Raw genomic sequence first — 27,481 nt, 5'->3', positions numbered from 1 at the left:
GAAGCTGTAGCGAACGTAGACTTCAATAAATACAGCTGAGCAAAGCAGTCCATCTGTTGCCCATTCCGTTAGCGTAACACGAGCGCAGTCAATCGCACACTAGCAAAATTCCAATCCATTTTGGCTTGATAACTTCTATTCCAATTCTCGCTGCAAATATGATCTCGACTTCGTTCTTCACATCTTGATGTTTTGCCGTTTTGAAAAGCGCTTTGGTCGTCGATTTTCGTTTCTCTGCGGCTACTCCCATCGCAATATTCGCGGCTCAATTTAGTCATGTGATAGCTGCCGTACTGTGTGTAGTTGCGATGGCAACGTCAACAACTAAGTGTTGAATTGAAATAATATTTTCCTTGTGCGATTCAGCTTATACTTAACTCATTTTATTGTTCATTTTTGTGTTTATATTATTACTAAAGATATGATGGTTTCTAATATGCTGAGCATACCGCTTCGAAGGACAGATCAGATATCACTTACTCCTGCAATACGGTCCTACATTGAAACTAGCTATGATCAGCACCCTGATATGTTCAAGAATGATATCGCTGAGCTGGAGAGACTTCGGTCCGAAGTAGCAAGTTTGGAGGTACGATTATCAAGCTGCGAGAAATTTACGAGGTTTGTCTATCGGAACAGGAGTGTGTTGATGCGGCAGCTATATTAACACATCTTGCTAGATATTTCGTACAATTGACGTATCTTTCGGTCAAATTTCCGGCTGATGTGAGTTAATCCTCTTTGTCTGAATAAAGGCTTATTGACTGATTTCTAGATAAAAGTGAATTTCGTTTGGTATAATTCACTGGGATATTCATCTGCTGCTGTCACCCACCCAGACTTGCAGTATGAACGTGCCAATATTCTATACAATCTGGGAGCCCTGTATAGCCAACTTGGCGTTCAGGAGAACCGCGCTACAGCAGATGGACTTCGAATTGCCTCTCAATATTTTCAGTTTTCAGCTGGCTGCCTGACATTTCTCAAAGAACATGTGCTGCCGGAGATGAAAATGAATCCTCCAGAAGATTTAGTCTCGGCAACGTTAGACGTCTTGATCTTCCTGATGCTTGCGCAGGCCCAAGAATGCTTCTGGCAGAAAGCAATTTTGGACAACCTTAAAAATTCTCTTGTGGCTAGGCTAGCGAGTCAGGTATCAGCCTTCTACTCAGGCGCCCTCGATTGCACCATTCGAACGAATGCAATTCGTTCAGAGTGGATCAATCATCTTACCTGTAAGAAATTTCACTTTGAGGCTGCGACCCAGTACCGAACTGCCACAGATTGTCTTGCTGCTTCGAAATTTGGTGAAGAAATTGCTCGTTTACTAGTAGCTTTGGAAGCTGTGAAAAAAGCCCTGTCTAGCGCTAAAAATGTCTCCTCCCCTGTTTCTGAAGATTTGAAGGGTCTCCAGACAAAGCTAAAATCAGACCTTGCTAGGGCGGAAAAAGATAATGATTTAATTTATTTACAAATGGTTCCAGCTGCAAGCTCACTCACTGTTGTTAAGAATACTTCAACAGTATCAGCAATCGTGCCAAATCCAATTGCTAATTTTGCAGATGCAATTAACGACAAATATGGTCCATCTCTATTTTCAAATTTGGTTCCATTTGCGGCTCATGTTGCTGCGAGTATATACGTGGAGCGCAGAGATACTCTTGTCAATAAGTTAATCATTTCTCAGTTAGACGTTCTGACTGTCCAGCTTCACGATTCTCTCACTCGATTAGGACTTCCGGGATCTCTTCAAGCCCTCGAGCGGCCTGTCGGCCTGCCTCCAACCCTGGTTTCTCATATTGGTGAGGTACAAGCACTTGGTGGAAATCAGATTTTAATTGAGTCTATCGAAGATGTGCGCAGTCTGTCGCAAGTAGATAGCTCCGTCTATGATGAAGCTCTCACGACACTCAATATCGAGCGGAAAGAGGATGCAGAATATCGACGTCGATATGGAACCACAACGTGGAGACGACCAACATCTGAAGAAGCAGGAAAAGAATTGTTTGCGCAAGCAGCAACACTAGGGGAGCTTCTTAAAGTAGCAAGCGAAAGCGACGAAATTGTTCGATCTAAGTTTAGAGAAAACGAAAATTCATTCAAATTACTGGATCAAGATGTTGTTATTATTGAAAAATACGTTCCAAATGAGATACCTTCTGCAAAGGCCGATGCAGAGCTCGAGAAGCGAACGGCTGAGACGCGCGAACGAATGAACGAAGTGTCTCGATTTGAATACCGCAGACGGAAGTTCATTGAAGATTTACGTGAAAAGGCTCAGAATGATGATGTGACGCAACTGGTGTTAAAGGAGACAGCTCGATTAGAACAGATGGATCCTCTCGGAAAGATTGAGGCAACAATGTTTGAAAAGCAGTTTACAACACGTTTGAAGGGCTTATACGATGAAGATAAGAAAAGGCTGGACAAAGAATCTGAAGAGCAATCTAGGCTGTTAACCGAAATAGAATTAACGAACATGGATTTTTCTGCAGCTCTGGCAAAAGCTCGCGGATCTGTGGCCTCTGCGAGAGAAACCGCAATACAAAGGTTAGAAACTGCGTATTTCCAGTACAAGGAGCTTATGACCAATCTTGAAGATGGTCGCAAGTTCTATAATGACTTTTCTCGATCTTTGACTCAATTTCAAGACGAAGTCAATGATTTTGTATTTAGCAGACGGATCGATGCGCGAGAGACCGAATCAGAACTTGCAATTCAGTTAGATCGTCTAAATTTAGGAGATGAACTATCATATAATCAGACATATATTGGAAGCATGCAGGCGCAGCAGCACCAACGAACGGAAAGTCCACTACCGGCACCAAGAGCTCAGGGTTTGCCACCTGCAGTCTTGGGAGCGCAATCAAGACTTTGGAACCCAGAGGCTGGAATTCAGTTTGGGAATAGAAAACAGTATCATGAATAGCTGAAGCTGGAATATTAGTAACTAATTAAGTAGAATTTCAAGTCTTCGAATGTAAAGAGTGGGCCCAGGAAGAGGTTAGGTTGGGGTTAATATGCTTTGAGGCCTGTGCGTGAGTCTCACAATCGGTACTGGAAGTCAACTTTATAAACTAATCGTGTATGATGATTAACTATATCCAGATTTCTCTGTGATCCTCATTAAAAGATGGCTGTCGCTACAAAAGTTCTTTCTGTAATAATTCTATTCTACGCGGTGATTATCACCTCTACTCTACCGTCTCCATTCAAATGGCGACGACTAGCGACTCCCAATCTGCTAGCATTCAACTCGACTGAGCTGTCGACTACTGTACCATCGGCTGATTCTGTGGTGCAGGGGACCTCATGCGCAATGAACTTGGGAGTGGACGCGTGCGAAGATGTAAAGATGGATAAATTTACAGGGAAAATATATCTGGCCTGTGGTTCCGTCCACAATCGTGCGCGGTTCTATCCACCGTTTAACAGACTCAGCGATCGAGGACACAAGGAGCCTTTTATGGATATGTTCGCTGTGTATGATCCAGTCACCGATAAGATAGATTACATTGAAATTCTAGGACTATATCGCGACTATGACTTGGTTTTTCAAGGGTTTGATGTTTATTATCCTGAGGATGCGCCAGATACGAGATATTTCTTTTTTGTCAATCACCAGCGAGCATCTAGCACGATTGCCATATTCAAATATAATACGGCCGAAACACAAATGAATTATCTGTATCAAATTGAAAGCCCCAAGATTAGGACTCCAAGCTCGATCGCTGCCGTTTCCAAAACCTCTTTCTATATCACGAACGATCATCGATTCCGCAAAGGCCGTGGTAGAAGTATTGAGGACAATTACGGACCCTTTCTGTGGTCTGACGTTACGTATTGTTCTTTCCATCAGTCGAATCCAAGCTCGGTTGTCTGCAGCACAGTTATCGATGACTTATCTTCTGGAGATGGAATCATACTGTTGAAATCCGGTAAGCAGCTAGCCGTATCGGACTCAAAAATTGGCAGACTTACGATTTTCGATATTGATATCGACGACCACAAACTTGACCGGGCGTCTGAGTTCTACTTGCACGTTTCACTTGGAAAAATAAATCTCGTTCCTGGCACGCAAGACTTCATAGTTGCCGGATCGCCCGATCATCAACAATTTCTTCTCAAAACCTATCTACCGACGCACGAAGGCGTGTTTGCCAGCTCTGTTGCACTACTTTTCAAAGAGAGCGAAAATTACGCAATTCCTCATATCGTGTTGTGGGATAATGGAGAATTTACTAGCGGGATCACCTCCTGGCAATATCATCCACAAACGCGAAAACTTATCGGAGGTGGTGTTATGACACTCGGATTTGCCGTTTGTAATGTACCTTCCCAAGCGCTTGGATTATAGTCTTGCCCTACATGGAGGATTTTTGAATTTATGTATATATAGCCACCAACTAGGCATTTGTACGACGAGTAGTGAAATCTAGAGTTTAACAAAATAGATACATACATTCACTCCCCCTCAATTCCCTACACACTCAAACTCAGTAGAATAGCCTCGTGCTCTTGACCATCGCTATTGAATGCTTTGGAATCAAAACTTTGGTAGAGGCTTCGAGCCATTCACGTACTCCTCCTTCATGCCAACAGGCAGGCCTTTTTTGACTCTTTCTGATGTTAATGCAGCAATAAGAGCTGCACCGACACCGCTGCCATCCTCAGCTGGAACGAGCTTGATTGGATAATCCTTAGGATCCAACGAGTCATCCCAGCCAAATATCTCTTTGAGCGCTTGAGCTCCACGTTCAGGGAAGTTGGGATATCGGTTAAAAACTGAGCCATCAGCGCCTGCATGGCATGTTTGGATGTTTCGCTTCTTACAGATGGCAGCAACACCGCAGGCGGATAAACGTGCAGACCGGGTACCGATTAACTCTGCAAGACGACGAATTAACTTACGTTCAGGCTCAGTTGTGATGATATTGAACCGAGATATGAAGAGATCATCTACTTCGGACAAGTTTTCAAAAGGATCTTCTTCAACTTGTGCAAGTAAAGATGCGTCGATTGAATAAGGTTTGGTCATCGAAGAGACATCTTGGTTTTCAAAAATAAACCCTTGCGAGTTGAGGTCTAACAAGACCAATCGAAGAATCTCACCCAAATAAAGACCGGCAATCATCTTTTCAAAAGCTTGTTGATTAGGACGAGGCGAATCATTATCGATCTGAGCATCATAAGCAGTGCGAGGTAACATCACATGCTCGTTATCAAAAGCACCCCATTCGCAGTTAATTGCCATTGGAGTGTCATCGGGAATATCAACAAGACCCTCTAGTTTGGGAGTGTCGCCAACAGTTTCAAAATATGCAGCATTACAGCCAGTCCCAAAGATCAATCCCATTTGCGTGTTTGGATCAGTGTAATGAGATGCAACCATAGTGCCGGTGGTGTCGTTGATCAGCGCGAGGACTCGAATTGGAACATTCTTCCTCTTCAAGGCCTCTTCAAGCATAGGTTGTACATCATGGTTTTCCACGTTGTCGATGTCGAACCCCTTTGTCCATCGCTGCAGCACACCATTGTTGATGGCAGTTTGACTACTAAATTAGTCGAGTGCCCCCTAAGCAATACTCAGAACTCCCCTTAAAAATACTTACGTGCAAGGATAGCTGAATGTGAATCCTAGATCTACTAAACCAGATTCGGCCTCCTCCCCAATAATGTGTTTATGCTGCGTGAGGAACTTGTCAAGGCATTCGGCAATATAGTCCCAGAGCTCGGTGGATGTTCCTGTCTTGATATGATCCGGCATATGATATTTGCTTTGAGTCACATCGAATTTACGATTCCCTAAGAGCTGAACTATGACCACTCGAAGATTGGTACCGCCCATCTAGTTGCAGTGATTAGTTAGTTGTTCAAAGTCAACTCAAAAGACAGATCAACATACGTCAAGTGCAAGATATTTTCCTGTTTCGTTTCCAGTGGGCATACTCATTACCCAAGTTGGAATCATAGGCTAAAGACACGGTTAATAGGTTTGGATCAGGAAGCGAGAGATAGATCCACTTACGATAGTACCTCCACCTTTTCCAAGTCCTAAACGTGACAGCATCAGTATAGAAACAAGAACAGGAACATTCAGTCTCTGAAATCGAATCAATGCATACCCTTTCCAAGTTCTGAAACAAAATGATCGACGATTTGATTAAGCTTGGCAGTATCCACAGAAAAAAGTTTCTCGAGTTGCGCGATCTGATCCATCAAGTCGCGGGGGACATCGATCATCGATCCCTGTGATTACCCAGATCAGCAAATCGAGCGCTCGCATATTGCGTCAAAATGCAGTATCGGAACTTACCTTTCGGGACGGAGGCTTCTTAGGACCTAAATGCACCATTGTGATTAATGCTGTATTGTCTGAAACGATTGGTGTAGTGTGCAACTTTTGAGATTTTGATAGAGATATATATTAGAATCCAATTATCAAGCAGGTTTGGAGTCGAGACAGTTCAATTTAAGCTTCTTTAGCATGACGCCCCTACATTGTTTGGCCCACTACTGTTTCCCAGTCAAGCAGTCTAAGCGCTGAAACAGTTGCTCTCTATATTGGTAACAGATCTACGGCCACTCTCTCACCTTTACATTTCATGAGGCTCGAGTGACTTCATTTCCATCGCGAAATTTGCCGATTCTGTCTATTCTAATAAGCTCTGCTCTTTTGCTAAGGTTCGGTGCTTCGTAAAACTGCTCAGCCGCAGAAACTCTAGTTGCTGCGTACGTGTAGTGCTTAACGGACAGGATTTGAATTCTAAACTTCCGTACAAGGTAAGTTAGTCGAGAGAACCCTGTTTCATTACTAAAAATAATGATTATGACGACAAATTATACGCAACTCCATGCGGCCAACTCTGAAACATATACAACAGCATGCTTGAATAGGTAAAAATTGATAATCTTACTCTCTACACTCTTTTTCTCTTGCGACTGCTCGAAATCTGCAAGCGAGGTGCCAACCCTGAACAGCGATCGCTGATGGAGCGGTCTACCTCTTTATCCGGGCGAGCATTTTCTATGAACTTCTGATATATTGCTTTTGCGATGATATTCTCTCTTGACCCAATTCTTCGGCCATTGACCATTACAAACTCGTCTGAATTTTTTGCTCTCAGAGAGACACTGGCTCCATATAGAAAAACTGGAAGGTATTCTGAATAGATAATCGGCTTTTCAGTCAAGGCTTTAGACCCTGAAGTGGACAGAGCTCGGCGTTTCCTATTATAAGTGTAAGCAAATTTAGAACAGGACCCTCCCGGAGTTAACTCTCTTTGCAGATCAGACGCGAGACAAGACTTGTGCACAGAATGGCAGCGAGAGACTGAATCGCGACAGAAGTGACAGCGAGGGATATAACAAGAATTGCGATCTAAAATTGTCTTAGCCTTCTGGTTTTCGTGCGTAATATTTGCCATCGTAGAGGATGGTAAATTTGGTAGATGCTTTGATTGTCCTCTGTTCCATCGAGGCTTCGTTCTGACCATGGAGCATACGCGTGGAGATGCAGTACACTCTAATTTCTGTTTTTGGTTTCCTTTGTTTTCTTTGGCTATCAATTGCAACCCTCTGGAGGTGTAAAATTCTGTATCGCTGTTTCCAGTTTTGTTCTGCATAGATTTTGCTCTTCTGTAACCTTTACGGACACAGAACACAAGTACAATCGAATATCCGCATATTATCATACCCATAACTATTGCCTCCATAAGTTCTGTTGTCTCTTGTTTCATTTCAAAGTAGTTTGGGGCAAGAAATCTGACTCGGTCTGTGGAAAATGTCCTAATTATCCTTATCAGATTTCGCTCGTACATCTGTGGGTTCTGAACGAAGTATTAGCACTAGGAGCACTAAAGACAAAGGAAGGATGCTAAGTGGGATGACAACTAGAATTATATAAAGAATTAACACGAGAAGGATCGGCGGTTCTGGAATCGACGATAAAAACTGCTGGATATTGGAGAGAATCATTGTTAGTTGAGTGCTTGTGTCATTACTGCAAGGTCATATAATTGGAAATTGAAGAGGCTTTATACAAATTGCTAAAGTTGCCGCAACTGAGATCAAGGTGATTCTATTTTGTTGTGCAAATATTAGCTTGAAATCCAACATATTAGCTCAACTGTATCATGAGGTCAAAAACGGTGGACCCTTGAAACTTACGGATTTAAGATCAATCTGGGATCAAGGTCTGTGATCCGCAGACAAACGTAGTACAACTATCTCTGGTATTTTATGTTAAATAAGTACTTACGTCCTTTTTTTTTTTTTTTTTGGCAGGAGTCTATGACTTCTGTGTTAAGTTCCACTTGATTATATCATTTCGTGCAACAACTTATTTAAAGCCTTCCTGATTCGGAGCTAATACTTCGAGTCTGCGGCTCTCGAAGTAAAATGAGGTTCAACTCAACGCGTAGGATACCACGCGACCTAAACTCGCACACTCGCAGATCACAACTTATTAGACTAGGTATAAATTAACGATTGGCGTCACGATAAAACGTCACGATAAAAGAGTTAATAAATTACCTTTTACACAGTTTATTTTGAGTCTTTTTGTTCAAATCTTCTACACTTGATGTGTTGATATGACGCGTTCACTAGATTCTAATCTTTAAATTGTACACCAAGCTTCGTAACAAGATTTCTTATTTCAAATTATTCATTTCGAAGAAAATTTGTATAGCTAAGCTCTAGCTGTGGGCTTTAGCAAGTTTTTTTTGGGCTAATGCCATTAACGCTGAAATCTATTTTCAACCTGCTCATAAAATATTTAAACAATTGCTATCGCCCATCACAAAAATTACTAACTCATTAGTCATAAACGTTTCAGGTAAAAACTCAAAGAATTTGAGGTTAAGGAGAGATTTTGGCGGGTTGGCCGAGTGGTCTAAGGCGGCAGACTTAAGTTTCAGAACGTAATCTGCTGAACGTGAGTTCGCGCGAGTTCGAACCTCGCATCCGTCACTATTTTTTTTCCATCTGTTGAGTATATTTGCGGTTTAACGTGAGATATATTGCTCTTCCTGCTAAATGAAACTATTTGGAATTAAGGTTACAAAAGCCAGCTGGAGTATCTTCTTGAACTACTAGTTCAGCTTTGTCGAAATTCAAATTTCCGTCACCGATATTTATCTATAGATATTTGCAATTTTTGGGGGAAGTATTTAAAACACAAAAATGATTCATAGCATATTAGTATTATTCTATTTCTTTATATATACAAAAAAATCAAAACAGCTTAAAATATACAGTCCTACTCCTAAATTTTCTCATAAACCCTGCTCGCCAGATCGTACACTATTATCTACAACACAAAGTCACACGGCCAATGGACTTGAATTGGTGCCATTATTCACAGAAGCCATTGCATTTCGGTCGGGCTGATGATACAGCACAACAAGATATCGCCCTTGAAAATTGTAACCAGAAAGCTTGTCGCACGCCATCTTGGCGTCTTGTAAGTCGTCGTATACTACGAAAGCAGTTCCTTTGGTCCCTTGAGCATTGCCTAATCTGACTTGTCTGATAGAAAATCAGCTAATGTTCAGAGAAAAATAGCAAACTAATACGTACCTTATTGAACCATATTTGCCGAATAGATCGTACAGCTCTGCCGAAGTTACGGTGTAAGAGAGGTTTTTAACAAATAGAATTCTGTTTATCTCTGATGTAACTTTCTGAATAACAGTCAATATTGTGGCTAAGCAAACTGACTAGCAGATCAATGCACATACTCGACTGTTATAGGACATTGTGATTTTGATGCAAATGTGATATTATTTGAAAATGGGTAGAATAATGATAGCAATAATAATTAGGTTGAAAAAATCGAATACAAGAAAGAAAAGAAAATATAGAAATAATATGCCAACCGGAGACAAATTTAGGTAAACCTCGATAATGTCTGTGCTAAATTCTGATCAGACCTTCTGGTGATCTATTACGTATTCAGAAGTAATCCATTTTCATCCATCTGGAGAATTGCTGCGTAACAAGCAAGGGTAGGGGCAAAAGTCAAGGGTACGAGGCGACGTGTCCGAAGACATAACTTCAGCGTTCTAGATCTCACACAAAATTGGATTGATCGATCAATTGCGGGAAAGTGATCTAAATTACTGTCATTTCCTGTGAAATTGAAAGCGAGTGGTGGTGTTGTACAGTAATCTGGCTTTACTATCATGATTTCTCTGCATCTGTATACGTTTGTCGCGACAGTCTTGTTACTAGCATCGACAGTCGCTGCAGTTCCACTACCAGATGATTTCACAATCGAAAATCTAATGCGGACAGTTGATCTGACCAAAACTTATTCCCGAGAAACCATTTCATTGATCTTGAAAAGCAAAGCTTCTACTCCTGTATCAAGTTTTTACTGGTCACTGAATACTTCGCTGGTCGATGAAGCCCAACCCGGTCCTAAATTGTCGATATTTGATGTCAAACGTAAAGGAGGCGATGGCACTATTCCATTGACTGTTTTAGCACCTTCGAATTCCGTGATTGAAGGCATCTCTATTTTGAAAATTGATTTTGATGAAGCTATTTTTCCTGGAGAAACTGCCACGATCTCCATCGCAAGTGCGAGAGTGTTTAGTTCCTTTGCACAGCCTAGCAAAATTAAGCAAGGAGAAGCTCAAGTCTTAGTATGGGATGGCGGGCGATCGATTATCACGCCCTATACTGTGGTCAAGCAGCGTACTAAAGTAAGAGTTGCTGATCGTCCACCTACAGGATATTCGAGAGATGGAGACGACCCAAAAGTCGATGGTAATACCCTCACCTACGGTCCTTACTCAGATGTGCCTCCGATGACTTCGATGCCGATTCGAGTTAAATATGAATACAACAAGCCAATGATTGTTGTAGATAAGCTGGAACGTGAATTGTGGGTATCTCATACTGGCGGAAATTTGGCAACCGAAGAGAATTACTGGTTGCATAACGGAGTAGCTGATTTGTCCGATCAATTTTCGCGGATCAGATGGCAGGCGTCAGTGATGACTAACGAGAAAATTTCTGCTATTAAAGAGATTCCTATTCAACTGCGACCTGGTGCTCGTGACGTCTATTTCACCGATGAGATTGGGAATGTCTCAACATCACATTTCAATGCTCTCAGTCGCGAGCCCTTGTTGCAAATATCTCCTCGATATCCCGTCTTTGGAGGATGGAATTACAGCTTCACTCTAGGATGGAATCACGATGTTGGACGGAGCTTAAGGCAATCTATTCTCCCTAAGGAAGATGGAACGGTCGAGGATGTCTATATACTCCGTGTGCCATTGATCGAGGGTCCTGAGAATGCTGTTTACAAGAAAGTAGATGTCAGCGTTGTTCTTCCTGAAGGCGCTGAGATCGAACAGGTTAGCTCCACTTATACAAACCTGACTGAGAGCAGGTCACTGCGGAAGTCACATTTGGATGCCAAGGGCCGTCCAGTGGTAACATTATCAGCATCAAGCTTAGTGGATGAGCATCGCAAGCATGAATTATATGTTATCTACAAATACAGCAATGAGCAAGCCTACGCCAAGCCTTTATTAGTTGCTTCTGCTGTTGGAGCAATTTTTTTGGCTTTCATCGTACTGACGCGAATGGATACAAGCATATCAAAGACAGCTTAAGTTGCAGATTAGGGCGAAAGAAGGAAAAGAGTTTTAAAATGTATAGAATTAGATTTATTTATGTAGATATAAAAGTATCATTTGTCCCATTGGTCAAAGTAATTGACAAGCATTGACAAAATGCTGAGAACTTAGTAAGTACCGTCAAGCTGATTTCCCGCTATTTGACTTGATTTCACTTTCATCACGGATTTTCCAAGTCAGTGCAAAAGTTTGGCAGGCGTCTTCATAACTAGTCAAGATATTTGGCGATGGTGGTGGTACATCCGGCGAACTTGACTCAGCCGTAGCTGTAGCAAGAGGTTGCTTGCCACTCATTTTAGCTGAAACACTGACGAAAGTTTCCATCTCATTAAAAAAGGGATCATCATCGGGATAGTTGTAGACCTTTTCGGTTGTATCGCTCTCGGGAGATCGTACGTATAATGTCGGGTTAGTGTAGAGTTCACATAGACGAAGCTGATAGCCATCAGCGTAGACTGCTATTTCATTGGAAAAACGAATACCATGAAGCGCAACAATATGAATGAGGGTACCAATTGCTCCATTCTCGAATTTCCAAAATGCCGAAGTGCAACGCGGGATACGCTCTTCTTCGGGAATCAAAGCACTTTCATCAATACACTGATGAGAAAGCTTTCCGGCAGGCTCGTAATATTCTAAAGCAGTAGCTTTGACAGAGTTCAAATCCACTTCGACTCCGGCAATGTATCTCATCAAATCACAGAAATGAGTTGCCTGCTCAATAATAGGGCCACCTTGTTCACGTTTTGACCACCATTCCGGCTTGCGCACTCGAGCATAAGCATTCGCGTAGCGAGCAACTATGGACATGACAGTCAAATTATTTTCACGAATGATAGAAACCAGCTTTTGGACAACCTTAAGATATCGAAACATGTATCCCATACCGGTAGTAACATGCTGAGGAGCCTTTCCAATCCGAACAGCAACCTCTAGAGGCTCATCTGGACGAGTCGTTGCAACAGGCTTCTCAATGAATAATGGAGGAATAGGAGTAGATCCATATCCGTCAATCAGCAGAAGCTCAAGATTACGCCCAGTAATGGTAGTTCCGCGATAGGCAGGAGGAGCACCGATGATGATCAGATCCAGCTTTGCTTGCTTAAGATAGTCAAGTGCCTCCGGTGTAACAGAAGAAAAATACTTGGTGTCCGCATAAGCATTTGCTACTGCAGGCGGGGAAGCTCGCTTCTGTGCTAAAACCGACTCGACTCGAGCCGGATTAGGATCAATAATTGCAGAGACAGACAGACGATCTCCTAGAAGGTGTTCGAGTCGGGACGAATGGTTCCACAGTACATTGTCGTTTCCAAACGTGATATTTCCCGCACCAATAAAGGCAATAGAAATAGGCTCAGGAGTGATAGTCATGAGGATCGAGATCAGCTGCGGGAATGAAATGTAGAGTTGGTGAGGAGCTTCTCAAGCGATATACAGAGAAAGAATCCGCTGAATTATATATATTTCCAAGTTATTTCCTACTAGACCGCAGATACATCGTCACTCGGCCTAGCGTCCCGCGCCGACCGAATCTAGTACCATTCGTTCCAGCTCCAACCTTGCCTTCACCGGGACTAGAGTAGAACCAGTTCTATTCTTGTGGAAAGAGCCGGACTGCGACCCCAAACTAGCTGCCCGAAGAACATAACTGCGGAGCAGCAAACTTAACAGCCCCGTCGGTAGCGGCAGATTACCGCAACCGCTCTTGCCGCGGCACAGCCGCACAAAACCCTATTATTTATCACATGATTATCTATCCCCTAAACCGGAAGCTCTTCCCCGCAAAAATCCCGGGCAAAGACGTTCTGAGAGTAAGTGGAAGCGCGAGAACGGAAGTGGTCCTCGACAAGACGAACTAGACACCATTTTGGATCAGCAGGGTTCTCGTGGTGTGCATTAAAACTGGGGAACTAGAGAAAACAGACTCCACCTTTCTTTTCTTTGTCTTTGTCTTTGTCTTTGTCTTTGTCTTTGTCTTTGTTTTCGTTTTTGGGTTTTCTTTAGTTCTGACCTCCGATCGTCCTTAACGAGGTCTTATATTTTTATCCTTGCTATACCTGCGCTCGCCGCCACGTAGGACCATTCCCATGATTAGCGACAGCTCCACACGCCTACAAAATTCTACGCAAGAAATGGCACAACTTACGCAAGCTACTCCTACACCACCACCCCCTGCTCCCCAACCTGCTCCTTACAAACCCACACGATCATCGGTAGCGTGCAAGAAATGCCATGCGTCCAAAATCAGGTGCGACGTCTCTATTAACGGCTCGCCTTGCACACGTTGCCGCGAGCGGTCATTTACGGATTGCGAGGTTATCGAGTCGCGACGTGGTCTTTACGATCGAAAAGACTGGCTTAGAAAGAGCAAGCAACAGCAGCAGCAACAGCAACAGCAACAGCAACAACAGCAACAACAGCAGACATCCGCAGGCACAGTTCAGAGTGATACTGCGTCGATTGCTAATGTTGCTTCTGTTGCTGCGAACGCTGCCAATTTAGCTATGAATATTAACAATAGATCGGGTCCTGCACAATCTACAACAGTTACAGGCACGAATGGGCGGTCCAGTGATCCCACTCATTCTCAGACAGTTATCGTTCAAACGCTTCCGAGCGATAAAAGTGGTGCTGGGGGTTCAGGCTCTCAACAGCAAATCTGTATTGTCCTACCAGATGGTGCATTTCCTACCAACCCTGACCTTATCAACAGTTTAATATCAGGAGCAACATCCACGGAAGGCCGTTCAGCAGCCAATACAAATAGTCCTCCTCAGGTATTTGTTCTCGGAGCCCCATCCTCTTCGTCGGGATTGCAAAAATCCTATGGGTATGTGCGAACTGCACTGAATTCTACTCACGGCTTAAATTCTACTGGTAATTCTGGTCTCGCCCATTCAGACAAATGGTCTGTCGTTTTCCGCTACTTTGTTAATGATCAAAAATCGGAGGAAAATGTTGATCGTAATACTGTTTCATATTTTGGTGACTCGTTTCCAATGGGCGGGCTGTTGCAAAGTCTCTCGCCCCCGGAATCAGAAGGTAGTCCTCGAGCAAAACCTACTTCAATATCTTCTTCTTCCAATATGATTCCTTCAAATGCTCACCCGGATCATATGTCACCAACGAAAATTGCTTATTTGGAAGCTGAAAAATGCTTCGAAAAGCCTGTGAAGCCAATATTAGACCAGTTTATAGCCACCTTCTTTCAGCAAGTACATCCTTATTACGCTGTCATCGACCGAGTAGCCTTCAAAAAACTTTATGAAGAAAATAAAGTACCTTGGCTGCTATTGCATTCTATCTGCTTTGCTGCAGCTACTTACTGTCCAATGAGTCTTCTGAGCTCCGAAAACTCTTGCACGAGAAAAGAGGCCCGCATGAAATTTTACTGGCGTGCTAAATCTCTCTTCGATTTTTCCTATGAAAAGGATAAGCTTATTATACTTCAGAGCGCTGTTTTGCTGTCGTTTTGGGGAGGGCAACCAAATGAGTACTGGAATACATATTCATGGATAAACGTTGCGGTTAATGTCGCTGAGACTCTCGGAATTCATCGCTCTCATCCCTCTATTGATGTCCCAGATGATGACCGTGGCCATCTTCGACGAATTTGGAACTGCTTAGTTACTCGAGATAGTTTTTGTTCGGCCTTACTTGGAAAGCCACTGCGGATTAATCTTACTCAATGCGATGCTGAGTTTACCAGTCCGTCCGATTTTGCATCTGATGCGGACCCAGGTGGAGAGATGTGGGGTATACGTGCGGATGAAACAGGCATGTACTCAATTGCAATGACCCGTCTTGCGCTTATTCTACGACAAATGGTACTAGCCCGAACTACACATCGACGAATTGATCGAGCGTTCGTGGCATTCATATGTCGTGAGCTTGATTCTTGGTATGAAGAACTTCCTCGTCAGATGCGTCTAGATTCGTGCGATCCTGAATCGGAAAAGTATGTTCTTTGCGTTTCAGTCATGCTGGGATATTATCACAATATTATCTACCTGCGACAAATGGCTCCTTCAACCCCCCAGAGTTCTGATGGTGGATCCGATGACCTGAGTTCTTACATCTCGATGATCGAAGTCCAAGATGCGGTCGCTCAGATCGCTGATATCGGTTCTACGCTGGTTACGCGATCTGTCATAGCCAATCTACCGCAGAACGTCTATTCAGCTTTTTTTATGGCTATTGTTATGCTGTTCACTCAGATCCGAAATAGCTCCCGAAACCATGAAGCAAGACGGTTATTTAAAACGCAGCTAAAGATTTGCGAGATGGTTGTATATCAGGCGCAAGATCATTGGGATCATGCTGCATGGGTCTTATCGCTCTCTGAGAGCTTACGATCTCGCTTGGAGTCTTTGGATAGTCTGTCTTCCAATCGCGAAAAGGAAAAAAGTCGAGGGCGGAAGCGTCCTCACCCAGAGGATAATACAGTTATGCAAAATTCAGGCGGGCATGAACGGGAGAATTCAGGAAAGGCTTTACGATTAGATGGTACACGTACTCCAATGGTTGAGTCGCTGTCTCATGCCATCAATATCAACGATCGATCTCTCATCGCAGCTCAGTTTTCCCAGCAAGAGTTCAGCCTCTCTCATTCTCTAGAGCTGAGCAATGCACTCTTAACACAGGAACATCTCCGTGATGTCGCCTCTCCGATAGACCTCACAACTGTTGCCTTCCCTTCGATGCTCTCTACCGATGCGGATCTGGATGATTTCCTGAAAAGTTTGAATATGATTGGCATGCAGATGTCTCCAGATACAAGTCAAACAGAGCCTGCTACAGTCTCGGCCCTTTCTGATCCAGCGAGCAGCGTGTTTACTCCCGTCTCTCCCACGATCATTATGAAATCAGAATTGGATTCGTCTCAATTGGTACCTGCTGCGACAGAAACTGACAGTAGTAAGGAGCAGAAAAGCATGGGATCAAATGCTCAGCCAGTCGTTAACTCGTGATTCTCAAGATGCAAAGTGCATCAAGATACAAGGTGAAAAATGAATTTCAAGATTTTTGGGGTGTGGAGTTTCGTTGATTTGCTTGTTTTGAAAACGCTGGGGCGAATTTTGGAAAGATATCATTTTTGTAAATTTAACTTTATAAACTACCGCCGCTGAAAGGTATATCAATCAATTTAAGTAATATTATAATAGGCATATTTGCTGAGACACTAAATTGAAGGAGAATCGTAGAGCTACGTGCTAATCGGTGGAACTGTATATCTCGATTTCTTGTGAAAATGTGAATGGGCATCACTAGAAAGAAGAATTTAAGTTTCGCTTGTGTGTATCTTTGTTCCGTAAAGGACATCTTATTGTGAATGCGCATGACCAAGCTTCCTTCAGTATGTAACGTCCAGCGGTGTTCACCTAAACTCTTGAAGGACATTGTTTGCTTTCAGCGTGATTAAAGGCAATATAAACAACTAATAAAGTTTAGTAAGGATAGAAATAATATATTTCAAATGGGCTTAGATTTTTTGCGACACTGTTCGAGAAGTGGCTAAACTATAATAATCGGTATGCCTCGACTTGCGGACACGTTGAACACTTCAGAGGGCAAAAAATTAAGAGACAGTGGTATATCCTTGCACTTACTATGAGCATCTATCTGGCTGCTCCGCCTTGGCTGAACTTAAAGTATTCAAGTTGAGCAGTAAAATTACAAAAAACTACTGTTTTCATTCAGATAGGCCAGTAGATTAGCTCAAATACGCAAAAATATAAAGAAGATTAATGTGAAATAAATAACAATTGCCTGTCCAAATATTGAATCTGATACCCTCCAGTCAATTATCTCTTTACGGCCCAAAAAAGAGCTGCCAAGGCTAGCATACCTGATATATTTTTGACTTGGTGACACATAGTATTCACAGGATAGATTTCACAAAGGTTCATCTGACCTACCGGTTTCTCCTCGGTCTTATGATTTTGAGAAACGGCTCGAATTTAACAGACACTAGGACATAACGTCCTAAAGGAGTGATCAACAGAAGCTGGCCCCACAAATTTGGGAAAGACATTGGATCGACTTGGACTTTTGTTTGGGACACAGTTTAAGTTAGGAACGAGCTGTGATTAAAGTTTCGTCTAGCTGAACCTTGATTTTTAATGATGCGCATGTGCGGAAGTTCAACGACCAGCTTAAAGCTCGCGTGAAAGAGCAAACACATTATATACTGCTGTGCTTGCAGCGGACTTCATATACATTACGTGCATACTAATGTATGACTCAATTTAGAAAACGTAGAATAAATCGGAGTCGACTTGTGCATCTATCAATCACCTGCAGTAGTGTTCTGGAAGCGGCTGAATGACAAAGCTTGCTCTGTTCGTTCTAGCGACTAACGGCGGTGAAAACATCGTAGTAAGGGAATCCTGTTCTCCATCGGGACAAACATAACCTTAGCAATATATATAGACAGCTGATTGACGTCTTTCCTCGGTCTTATCATGAAGGCATCTTCAACTAACTAGATCACCATGAAGCGCCTGATTGTACTCTGTGACGGTAAGGATAGATTTTCGAAGAGAGAAGTTCCAATCATCTAATGAGCTTATGTAGGAACATGGCAAAACTCTCTAGCCCAAGATGACTCGAATCCATCGAACATAACACGAATTGCTCGAGCGATTCTGCCAAACGATGAACGAACTACCGATGAGCATGGTCCACAAATTCCTCAGATAGTGTACTATCATCCTGGGGTTGGCTCGCAAAATGTGGGCGCTTGGAATAGACTGTTCGGAGGTATGAATACAAATATGATCTTGGCCGAGCTAAGTTTAACATGGATATAAGGAGCACTAGGAAAGGGCATAGTCGACCAGATTGAGGATGCGTATGCATTTCTTTCTTCCAATTATGAAGAGAATGATGAGATATTTTTCTTCGGGTTTTCGAGAGGCTCATATATGGTCCGATCTATTTGCGGATTCATACTTGACTTTGGCCTCCTAACGCGGTATGGAATGCCGATGTTCGTCAAAGTATTTGAGGAATATTCAAAAAGTAGCGTACCAGCCGATCAAAATCCTGCGCTTAATGAATTGAAACGGCAGTTGTTGACTTCTAATGCCAACCAGACAGACTGCCGGCTTTTAACCAGTGACAAAATTATTGTCAAATTTATAGGTTGCTTCGACACTGTTGGGGCTCTTGGAATTCCCAAGTTTTTCACCTGGCAATACGATAAATATGGATTTCTGGATCTTAAGTTGAATGAAAAAGTTCAGAATGCAAGGCAAGCTTTGGCCTTGGACGAGACTCGGCATTCTTTCATTCCTACTCTATGGTTTTTTAGAGATACCGAAGCAAACCGACAGAAATACAAGCAGGTTTGGTTTACTGGAGTACATATCAATATTGGAGGTGGCAATATGGGCCATACCATACAGCATTCGGATTTTCTTAGTACACAATCAACTGGAAATCCCAATACTCTTTCTGATGGCTCCTTGATTTGGATGGTTTCGGAAGCAGAACCATTTTTGGCATTCGATCTCAATTTTTTACATCGGAACATTGTAGGCGGTGGGACAACTCCGGATGGAAGACTTGTTCGCAGGTCAGATAGTGTTCAAGCTCCAGCTTGGTATCTCGGGCCAATTGGAAATAACTATTACGGCTTTCAAATTTTATGGTTAATTCTAGGCTGGACTGACAGGAAAGTAGGCAGGTACAGTGCCAGTGCTAGTGAAAATGTGTCTTGGACACTCGAGTTTTTCGTAAAGTTGATTCCTTTCATATCTCTTATAAGTTCGCGGAACAGGCCGAGATCTGAATCAACGCTGATTACCAATGAATTTATCCACGAATCTGTTCTTTGCCGGAATGGGCCCACTACTGCTGGAGTTCCCTCTGTCTCTCTGGATGGAGTGGATATAGGTGGTGATCTGTCCAATCCTAGGTTCGGCGCTCAAGTTGTGATCCCTGTTCAACACTACAATAGATTCGAAGAGCAGTTTTTCCAAGAGGAAGATCAGAATATTCATGCGATCCGTAATGAATAGATGGTATACTTCCGTTTTTGTTTAAGGCGATCGAAGAGATAATCTTACACGTGAGAGCAAGTGAGGTCATGCAGTATGTAAATCTACGACCCATCTCAGCAATTGAGCTGTGTGATGGAGACACTATAATAATTTGCGTGCTTTTCTGTTTGGATTGGATTGAGCAAGACTGTGATTTTGTCTCAGTGTTTCTCGTTTCAAAATAGTTACAAGAGATCTTAAAAAAAGAGAGAACTCAGAGGAATTAGTCGATCACACATCTTTGTTTTATACAACAAAGCTTAAAATTCACTATTTCAGAGCGTATTTAACAAAACACTGAAAGTTAGATCTAAACTTGCATTTTTGTCAAAATAAATGCTGTCAGTTGTATCACTTCGATTTTTCTTGTCTCGGTTCGAGTTATTTGACTCATATCTAGAAATCAATTCCAACTAAAACTTTGAACCATAGTCGTATAAACATCAAAATACAGAACTTGACTATATTCGCTATCTTTATTTGATTGATCTTTCACCGAAGATCGTTTTGGAAGGTCTAAGCCTAATCATACACAATTGTCAATTTCGTGATTCACTGGTGACTAGCATTTATGTTGACTTGGAAGCAGCTAGGTATCACAAAGACAAATATTAAGAAGTTGTAAAATAGAGGAGATAAAATCAGAATGCAATAACTTAAATTAAGCTCTCTGAGAATAAGCAGACCAACCAAATGCTATAGACACGACATCGAGACAGTGCTATACAAAAATTCAGATACAGCAAGCTGTCAACCGATCTAGAGTCGTGCAATATTCAACAACTGAAATCCCGATTGCTGACTCCGGGATTGGATATTTTGTTTATAGCATGTGATCAGATTATCATTGCTCGGTTTATTTCCTTTCTTGAATTAATTAGTTACCAGCTTTTACCCGTCTTGAAATGTCGCTTGCTTAATCAGCCATCCTTTCAATCGAACAAGTTAAATCGAGATAATTTTATACAGCTCCTGCACTGGTTGAGCGCACAAATTATGAACTTGTAACCAACTAAGAAACATCGCATTCACCCAAAATTTCCGATCATTAGGTAATCTAATCTTATGGTCTCCATTAGACTCATATTGTGTAATCCTGTCTCTGCGTTACTTTCCGGCTATCCTGAACAAGCGTCTGTTCAGCTAAGGTCGTCTAGTTTACCCATTCACCAAACGCGCTTTCAGATATTTTGGAATTCAAGTGCAGCCGATTCAGTAAGTTGATTGAAAATAAGTAAGAATTTAATATAATTGAAAAAAAATCTTTATATGAGTTGTTATATTCGCTTCGTAGTTGGGAAAACCCACATTCTCAGGTTATAGTGTTGCTCGAATTTTCCCATACTACGTATAAAGTCCTCCGATTGTCTCTGTACAGCATGATCTGAGATAGTTCTCCCAAGAATTGGATTTAAAAGCCAGCTTCAGCTCCACTAATGAACAAGAGCTAAGTAATTTTATTCGATCGAACCTTATACGAAACTCAGTCAAATGCTATATATCAAAACCGAATATATCAACCTGGCGTTCCCAAAATTTCATGCTCTATTTCCACCTCCCATAGTATTTTCGACAAACATCAACAACATACAAATAACTAAACCATAAATTTGGGTGATGACTTTATAAATGAGGAACTCCTAAACTTGTCATTATCATAATGACAACACTGAACAAACCTTCTCCCAATACTAAGCCACTTGCGGCGATGACCAGAGCGACATGCCACTTGTTCCCGCTCGTTTTTCCAGAATATTGTCTTGAAAGATACCAAGCCGCGAATCCACCAACAAAACGAGCTAAAGTGAATGACGGGGAATTATAAATTCCCACGCCAACGGCAACGCCGGACGGAATCCAGACAGACCAGCTGCGCTTATTGTAAAGAGCTTTGACAACAGAAAGACCGGCAAAAATGAGCGCAAATACGAATGCAAAGGCCCGGGCGTGCGGAGGAAGTCCAGCTCCGGTGACGAGACGAGAGCAATCAATCCAAACAACTGCAGTAGGAATTCGGAACACGGCTCCTGGAATCTCATACACAGCGTTATATAATCTGTAGACTACTGTTGATAAAACTACTGAAAATGCAGTTCCAATCATCTGAGCGTAGAATTGTGCTTTAGGCGAGGCATTCAAAACGTGTCCAGTCTTGAGGTCTTGCATCAAATCACCGGCCTGTTGCGCTCCCGCTTCCGCCACACCGCCAGCAATTAAATTAATCAGTACTGCACCTGGATGAGAGCGTGGGACGATAACTGCAAACAGCAGTTGCGATATCTTTCCAATTCCGGAAACAGGGTTAAGATCTGTTTCCCCCAAAGCGCGAACACCAAGAATAGAAAGAACAAAGGCAATTAGAACAGCAGATATAATTGCGTAGAGCGGCACAGTCGGAAATACTATTTTGATTGCAACAATACAGAGTAATGTGGATCCTGCAATTCCTAACATGGTAGTCTTATTTGAAACCAAATAAATGGACGGCGCTTCATCTTCATCAGTATCTTCTTGATCCGTTTCTGGAACAGTGGCAGTTTCTTCATGGGAGAATTCGGACGGTACACTGTCGTATTTTGACCTCGTGAATGAGGTATAAACACTTTTAGTCACAACGACAGTAAAGGAAATGACACTATCGACAACCATGATTGCTAACGAAATCCAAAGAATCCAGCCTTGGCCGCCCGACTTCCAATCATCAATAGGACCAGGGGCCCACCCTAATTTAGTAGCCAATGGAGCTAAAATACCCCAGCCAAGAACAGCACCGAAAAGCATTGAGGATACCGTCGGCAAACCCATGATAATGCCTTGACCAACATATGCAGGCGAAGGCTGGAATGTCCATAACCAGTTCTGCTCCATATGCTTGCCAAAAACAGGGATTGATCGAAGAAAGGGCAAGAAGTACGCAACAACAGTATATCCGGCAGAGATGGTAAATGAGATGACCAGGTTTCGAATATTCTTCTGGTAAGCATCAGCAGTGTGGGGAAGCTTCACAATATCGTCATCATCCTCTTCAGTCTCATCGATAGTAGATGAATTCAGCGATAAAGACGATGAACTGTTCTCTTCGCTAGGTGTATGAGGTAACGAAAGAGCCTCCGAATTAGCAGCTGACTCGGGCTTTTCATGGAGAACCGAAATCATGGTCGCCGTGGCACTTCCAGAGGGAAAACGAAGTTTCTCTTTGACAATGACTTGCTTTCGGAGAGGAATCGCAAAAAATACGCCAAAGAAGGCTATGCCAGTGCTCCAAATTAGTGTTTGCAAAACAGAGAGTTTCACAGGGCCACCTTCTTCTGGAGTCAAAAATTTCTCGAGTGCAGGAATAATTCCAACTAGGCCGAATCCAAGAGGACCTGTGCCGACCGCAACAGCAACACTAGATGATCAGTAAATTACTTTGTTATATTAATTCCGATTAGTTATACCTCTGCACAAAAACCTATTGAATTACGTTAGACCTGGCTTACAGATAAGAGCGAGAATATTCAAACGTACATTTTCCACATCCGTAAAGGGATAAGAAAGATGCTTTTCAAAGGATTTGAAAGCAGCAAAAGCAAGTAAAGCTGAAGGAAGAGACATCATCGAGATCCATCCTGTCTGAAGACCGAACTGGAAGTTGGAAAAAAGAACTACCGACCTGATTGTGATGGAGAGTTAAGCTTAGTCTGTGGACCATAAGATCAGCAGAAAAAGGACCTCACTTACCCAATCGCTAGTCCAACCAGAATTGCTCGAGGAGTCATTTGAGGTGCGCTTAGTTTTGCTACGCGTGCTTCAAAGGCCGCGGTATCTGTGTCTATAGCATCCGGATGCTCGTAAAGACCGGATGACTCTCTGCTATCGGTCATTGATAAACGAAGAATTGAGGTAGAGGAAGAGTAGAATAGGAATGCAAAAAAATAGACAATCAATAAGAGCTCTGCAAAACTTCCTGAAATATTCCGGTATAAAGGAGTTCGATTACGAGTAAGCAGCAAAACCCAGTTAAGATATGGTTAATCAGTTGAACCGGTGAAATCACTCTCAAATCGACGGAGATAGTGACTGATTGATAGAAGGCAAACTCCCAATCAGGAGAATCTAGTCAGAAACGATAGTGTCAGGATAACTGCGATTTGGAAAGCAAAAGATCATAGAACTGGATTTCTGGAAAAGCCAATTAAAAAGATTTTTTTAATTTAGTTGCAACACTCGAAGTATCTTGATTATATCTAACTTCAGGTCCCCTATTGTATACAATTAATCAACTTGCAGTGAGAAACTACAAATGAATATGGGAAATTTCGTGCATTCACGTGACTGTTATAATGAGGGGTTATTGATGGAGCCTGCCAAACCGGGTTGACCAAAAAATATTTATACGAGAAACGACTGTAAAGCTATCTTCAATACTGGCTGAGAGTTGATTGAGAGCTGAGTAAGGATCCGGACCATATACTGGAAATGCTACGATTCAGAGTCCTTTTAGGGATTCGGGATTTTTGCGGAGTACTGGATCTGCAGCGAAAATTGCTTTCGACGACTGTCCCCGTGTGTGGAGTGCACCAGTATCAGGAACCGCGATCGACTAAGGCCAAAGTTTTGGAGAAGGAGGGTTTCGAAGACCAGGATGAAGTATTTGATGGAGAATCCGAGTTACTGCAGAATGCCAATTTACGTGGCGAAATCCGACAGTCGCATCAGCCAATGACAGTTGATTCGACTTATAAGAAAATGATTTCGGCCCATTTGGCTGAATTACAGACAATAACTCAGTTATCTACAGGTAACTCCTTGAACGTAACTTCTCTTTTAGATCACTAATTTAGATGCTCATCTTGTATAGCACAGCCAAGTTTTGAATTACAAATTGTTCCAATGGACGCTGAAATTAAGTCCGAGTCGATCGAGTGCAGTTCCATATACGTTCCAGACCGGCTAGGCACTCTCACTGCGCTAATTGCCGCTGCAGATGACAAAATGGAATATATTCATCGAACGCGTAATATTCATTCTCCGAGCACTAACGTCCTATTTCCTTATCTTGATAGAAGGAATAATTTTGGATTCGAGCCTCAGACTGAGAATTTGCGTAGATGCACTCCATGTCTCCTGCCTGATCTATCAATATCAGACACAAAACTTAAGACCCGACTTTCTCACGTGAGTCGTCGTTCTTGGATTGAGCGCGATTTGTCTACTAATATTATCTTAGGCAATCAAAAACATACATGACACTGAATCGGAGAAGGATCAAATTTTAGCGTGGCAATCGCTTCTATCCACGTTGACCGCAGCGCAATGGCTGTCCGCTTATTCAGTATTCTTGGATGAATTTGTCAAGCTAGACATGGATCAGCGTGCTGGGTCAAGTATTTGCGCAATTACTGTCGATCTGCTGCATCGATATGCACAGCTTTCAGAACCTGGAATCATAGTAATTTATCTTCTTTTGCGCCGTATCGTCGACTTCTTAAGTACGGAACAGAGCAACAGCAAACAACTTCGTGACTGCGCTGAAAGTATTATAGAACAAGGTAAATTCGATATTGAACTTATACGGTACAGAAGAATCTAACGATCATAGTTATGGGAGATTTCCAGTCTTCCCACAAGTTAAATGGCATTTTGGAGTCCCATTTGGAACTCTATATACAATATCTATACTACACGGGATCTATGGATCGCGTCTTTCGCGCACTAGCAGGAAGTCGGGCCGTCAATTTACTGGTAAATCCGACGATCGCCTTCCAAGTCCTTGAAACTATCTACTCGGACCGCTTATCTGCCGACAAATCAAGACAGTATCGCAAGCAAACCTCTTTCTTTCGGCCCTATCTGCTTTCGCCAGATTTACCACCGGAAGGTATAAAATTTATACTTGACCGACTTGTTCGTACGACCGAAGAAGTCTATAGCGTGCTTAGTCAAGTCTTGAGTCGAGCTGACACAGCGTCAGTGCTGTTTGCTACTCAGACTTCCTTTATCCAAGCAATTATTAAAACTGCGAGCCAATTAAATTACTTCTCGAGACCAATCGATCGGGCAACTGCGGTAAAAGCTATGGGTTTAGATATGATCGAACGTTTACGGACTGGGATGACGGGAAATACGGACTTGCAAGTACTACCCGAAACATTAGACTATCTGACTATAGCGATCAAAACAAATCAACAAAAGGGTGAGAAGAGGTGAAACATGTATATAATTAAGTAATGCATAATGTACAATAAATGCAATCGAGCTTGTCAATCAAAAAGTAAATCATTGACAGTGGTAAGTGTGTGACAAGAACAAAGAAACCAAAATTGCACTAAGGAATAGCTGAAGAAGTAGGTCGAGTATGAAGATGTGTAGGCCGCATAGAGAGAATTGGTTTGCCATGATGAAAAGTCGGCTGTTGTTCGTTCCAGTTGAGGTTGGAGAGCTTAATGTAAACGGCTATGGCAAGGAAAAAGATGAGGAGAATGAGAAACAAAATGACCTTACACTTTTGAGTCCGCTTTTGGTAATGAGAGGCCTAACGAGCATGTTAAAATGAATCAAAAAATTCTATACTTTTCGTACCTTCACAAGTTCTTTACTAGCCTCTTGAACATGGGTTTTCACGTTTTCAATGTTATAATCAATACGGTCGAGAACTGTTCCTTGATCTATGACCATTGTCTGGAGATCTCTGAAAATCGTAGCTAACTCAATGATACCCTCCGCGATCTGGTTGATTTCCGCTTCTCGGCTCTGAATGACAGTATCATCTGAAGTTTGCGCCAATTGAGCGGACTGTTGGATTTGAGACTGCGAAAAAGCCACATCGAGCTCGTCGTCTGGGATCTGCTGAGACAAAGCGGTGTAGCCAGAATTCGACTGGGGGAGATCTGGCGCGCTGATTCCTCGTAGCCGTTTTAAATAAGCTGACTGCTTCTTCCTAAACGCTGTACTAACTTCCTGGACTTTAGTTGCTAATGAAATCTGCATATTTTTACTCATTGTAATCTGAGCACGGCTCAGACCACCGCTGCTCGCTTGAGTGCCAAGCTGCTGGATCAGACGCTGGCACTCGTGGAAATGTTGAGTAATTTCTCGAGTGAGAGTCTCAATTAAACGTTCTTGCTGAGTACGATCGTCAAACCCAGGGAGAACATGTTCCTGATGTAGTTTATCGAGTTTTGAGCTTTTGTCCTGAATCTGGTCCAAGATCTGGGTAACCTCGTCGTCGATGTCTGTCCAGACTGGCGGAAGAACGTCCATTTCGATTGTCACATCTTCATCATTGCCAGTAGTCTCTTCGAGTAGCGGGTTTGCGTCTTCTTCGAGTGGTCCAGTCCGATTCTTTCCAAGTCCCGCTGGCTGGGACCGACTGTAGGGATTATTATTATGAGCACTGTAAGACGAGGCAAACAGCGCCGCCGAGGACGGATGATGCGCCGACGATTGTCGGTACGACAAGTATAGGCCGGACCTATCGCGGAACATCTAAACTGAGCAAAGCACAAGTAAAAGAAATTACGTGTTCACAGACGCGAATTTAGTGCAACAGACTGGGAAAGCGAAATTTTCAGTGTTTGTCAAGCTGGATGAGCCCAGTCTCAGCTGAATTCAGCGAAACTTGCTCAGAGTCGAGACCCTCGCTCGTTGCCAGATTAGGAAGCGGAGGCATCGAGCTCACTCTTCTTCAGATGAGGCAGACGCCGCAGCTTTCACGTATCTGCGGAAGTGTGCAGCACTTGTGTTATTATGGGTGCAAAACTACGATATGTGTATATGAATATAATAAGTCGAAAG

General features: G+C 42.6%; 12 protein-coding genes and 1 non-coding gene across 13 annotated transcripts; 7 read left to right on the top strand and 6 right to left on the bottom strand.

The window, feature by feature from the left end:
• Positions 1-421: 421 nt before the first annotated feature.
• Positions 422-2,929, top strand: V1516DRAFT_622434 (BRO1-like domain-containing protein; the record flags this gene model as incomplete). Its single annotated transcript, XM_066919586.1, has 3 exons — positions 422-621; positions 681-726; positions 776-2,929. The coding sequence occupies 3 exons, from the start codon at positions 422-424 to the stop codon at positions 2,927-2,929; spliced, it is 2,400 nt and encodes a 799-aa protein (XP_066777975.1).
• On the top strand, positions 2,840-4,493 carry V1516DRAFT_253922 (uncharacterized protein). The gene is made up of 2 exons (XM_066918809.1): positions 2,840-3,054; positions 3,109-4,493. Exon 2 carries the CDS (start codon positions 3,134-3,136, stop codon positions 4,355-4,357), a length of 1,224 nt encoding a protein of 407 aa, XP_066777974.1. The 5' UTR covers positions 2,840-3,054; positions 3,109-3,133; the 3' UTR covers positions 4,358-4,493.
• Positions 4,447-6,355, bottom strand: V1516DRAFT_700994 (hexokinase-domain-containing protein; the record flags this gene model as incomplete). Its single annotated transcript, XM_066924126.1, has 6 exons — positions 4,447-5,552; positions 5,613-5,848; positions 5,906-5,974; positions 6,029-6,054; positions 6,126-6,249; positions 6,317-6,355. 6 exons carry the CDS (start codon positions 6,353-6,355, stop codon positions 4,547-4,549), a joined length of 1,500 nt encoding a protein of 499 aa, XP_066777973.1. The 3' UTR covers positions 4,447-4,546.
• A 159-nt stretch (positions 6,356-6,514) lies between these two features.
• V1516DRAFT_672818 (uncharacterized protein) lies at positions 6,515-8,310 on the bottom strand. The gene is made up of 2 exons (XM_066921807.1): positions 8,170-8,310; positions 6,515-8,080 (listed from the first exon to the last, which is right to left on the bottom strand). Exon 2 carries the CDS (start codon positions 7,818-7,820, stop codon positions 6,921-6,923), a length of 900 nt encoding a protein of 299 aa, XP_066777972.1. The 5' UTR covers positions 7,821-8,080; positions 8,170-8,310; the 3' UTR covers positions 6,515-6,920.
• Positions 8,311-8,877: 567 nt separating this feature from the next.
• On the top strand, positions 8,878-8,973 carry V1516DRAFT_t34. Its single transcript has one exon. It is a non-coding gene; the product is annotated as a tRNA-Leu (tRNA).
• Positions 8,974-9,183: 210 nt separating this feature from the next.
• Positions 9,184-9,944, bottom strand: V1516DRAFT_649117 (RNA-binding domain-containing protein). Its single transcript, XM_066920226.1, has 3 exons — positions 9,744-9,944; positions 9,583-9,686; positions 9,184-9,531 (listed from the first exon to the last, which is right to left on the bottom strand). The coding sequence occupies exons 1-3, from the start codon at positions 9,759-9,761 to the stop codon at positions 9,327-9,329; spliced, it is 327 nt and encodes a 108-aa protein (XP_066777971.1). The 5' UTR covers positions 9,762-9,944; the 3' UTR covers positions 9,184-9,326.
• A 45-nt stretch (positions 9,945-9,989) lies between these two features.
• On the top strand, positions 9,990-11,725 carry V1516DRAFT_672814 (Ribophorin I). The gene has a single exon (XM_066921806.1). It carries the CDS (start codon positions 10,188-10,190, stop codon positions 11,631-11,633), a length of 1,446 nt encoding a protein of 481 aa, XP_066777970.1. The 5' UTR covers positions 9,990-10,187; the 3' UTR covers positions 11,634-11,725.
• On the bottom strand, positions 11,675-13,302 carry V1516DRAFT_672813 (putative oxidoreductase C terminal-domain-containing protein). Its single transcript, XM_066921805.1, has one exon. The coding sequence runs from the start codon at positions 13,026-13,028 to the stop codon at positions 11,778-11,780; it is 1,251 nt and encodes a 416-aa protein (XP_066777969.1). The 5' UTR covers positions 13,029-13,302; the 3' UTR covers positions 11,675-11,777.
• A 487-nt stretch (positions 13,303-13,789) lies between these two features.
• Positions 13,790-16,627, top strand: V1516DRAFT_622044 (fungal-specific transcription factor domain-containing protein; the record flags this gene model as incomplete). The annotated part of the gene is made up of 3 exons (XM_066919557.1): positions 13,790-14,102; positions 14,382-16,038; positions 16,258-16,627. 3 exons carry the CDS (start codon positions 13,790-13,792, stop codon positions 16,625-16,627), a joined length of 2,340 nt encoding a protein of 779 aa, XP_066777968.1.
• A 1,524-nt stretch (positions 16,628-18,151) lies between these two features.
• Positions 18,152-19,681, top strand: V1516DRAFT_684776 (uncharacterized protein; the record flags this gene model as incomplete). Its single annotated transcript, XM_066923581.1, has 3 exons — positions 18,152-18,179; positions 18,255-18,419; positions 18,471-19,681. The coding sequence occupies 3 exons, from the start codon at positions 18,152-18,154 to the stop codon at positions 19,679-19,681; spliced, it is 1,404 nt and encodes a 467-aa protein (XP_066777967.1).
• A 1,644-nt stretch (positions 19,682-21,325) lies between these two features.
• Positions 21,326-23,568, bottom strand: V1516DRAFT_663441 (OPT oligopeptide transporter protein-domain-containing protein; the record flags this gene model as incomplete). Its single annotated transcript, XM_066920509.1, has 4 exons — positions 21,326-23,093; positions 23,143-23,156; positions 23,213-23,357; positions 23,426-23,568. 4 exons carry the CDS (start codon positions 23,566-23,568, stop codon positions 21,326-21,328), a joined length of 2,070 nt encoding a protein of 689 aa, XP_066777966.1.
• Positions 23,569-23,840: 272 nt separating this feature from the next.
• On the top strand, positions 23,841-26,242 carry V1516DRAFT_672803 (uncharacterized protein). Its single transcript, XM_066921804.1, has 4 exons — positions 23,841-24,485; positions 24,546-24,862; positions 24,915-25,236; positions 25,287-26,242. Exons 1-4 carry the CDS (start codon positions 24,164-24,166, stop codon positions 25,892-25,894), a joined length of 1,569 nt encoding a protein of 522 aa, XP_066777965.1. The 5' UTR covers positions 23,841-24,163; the 3' UTR covers positions 25,895-26,242.
• Positions 25,883-27,305, bottom strand: V1516DRAFT_672799 (t-SNARE). The gene is made up of 2 exons (XM_066921803.1): positions 26,267-27,305; positions 25,883-26,219 (listed from the first exon to the last, which is right to left on the bottom strand). Exons 1-2 carry the CDS (start codon positions 27,170-27,172, stop codon positions 26,013-26,015), a joined length of 1,113 nt encoding a protein of 370 aa, XP_066777964.1. The 5' UTR covers positions 27,173-27,305; the 3' UTR covers positions 25,883-26,012.
• Between the last annotated feature and the right edge of the window lie 176 nt (positions 27,306-27,481).

The sequence above is a fragment of the Lipomyces oligophaga genome (genome assembly GCF_038497815.1).
Source record: "Lipomyces oligophaga strain CBS 7107 unplaced genomic scaffold V1516scaffold_3, whole genome shotgun sequence".
Classification (NCBI taxonomy): domain Eukaryota; kingdom Fungi; phylum Ascomycota; class Lipomycetes; order Lipomycetales; family Lipomycetaceae; genus Lipomyces; species [Lipomyces] oligophaga.
Note: the sequence above shows the minus strand (reverse complement) of the source record. Positions and strands in the feature narration are given on the sequence as shown.

Coding starts and splice junctions, on each gene's coding strand:
- V1516DRAFT_672814 (XM_066921806.1), top strand. CDS start 10,188: ATGATTTCTCTGCATCTGTATACGTTTGTCGCGACAGTCTTGTTACTA.
- V1516DRAFT_253922 (XM_066918809.1), top strand. CDS start 3,134: ATGGCTGTCGCTACAAAAGTTCTTTCTGTAATAATTCTATTCTACGCG.
- V1516DRAFT_672799 (XM_066921803.1), bottom strand. CDS start 27,172: ATGTTCCGCGATAGGTCCGGCCTATACTTGTCGTACCGACAATCGTCG. Junction 26,220..26,266: donor CTAGTAAAGAACTTGTGAAG/GTACGAAAAGTA, acceptor CATGCTCGTTAG/GCCTCTCATTACCAAAAGCG.
- V1516DRAFT_672803 (XM_066921804.1), top strand. CDS start 24,164: ATGCTACGATTCAGAGTCCTTTTAGGGATTCGGGATTTTTGCGGAGTA. Junction 24,486..24,545: donor AATAACTCAGTTATCTACAG/GTAACTCCTTGA, acceptor CATCTTGTATAG/CACAGCCAAGTTTTGAATTA. Junction 25,237..25,286: donor TGAAAGTATTATAGAACAAG/GTAAATTCGATA, acceptor TAACGATCATAG/TTATGGGAGATTTCCAGTCT.
- V1516DRAFT_672818 (XM_066921807.1), bottom strand. CDS start 7,820: ATGTACGAGCGAAATCTGATAAGGATAATTAGGACATTTTCCACAGAC.
- V1516DRAFT_672813 (XM_066921805.1), bottom strand. CDS start 13,028: ATGACTATCACTCCTGAGCCTATTTCTATTGCCTTTATTGGTGCGGGA.
- V1516DRAFT_649117 (XM_066920226.1), bottom strand. Junction 9,532..9,582: donor GGCAAATATGGTTCAATAAG/GTACGTATTAGT, acceptor ATTTTCTATCAG/ACAAGTCAGATTAGGCAATG.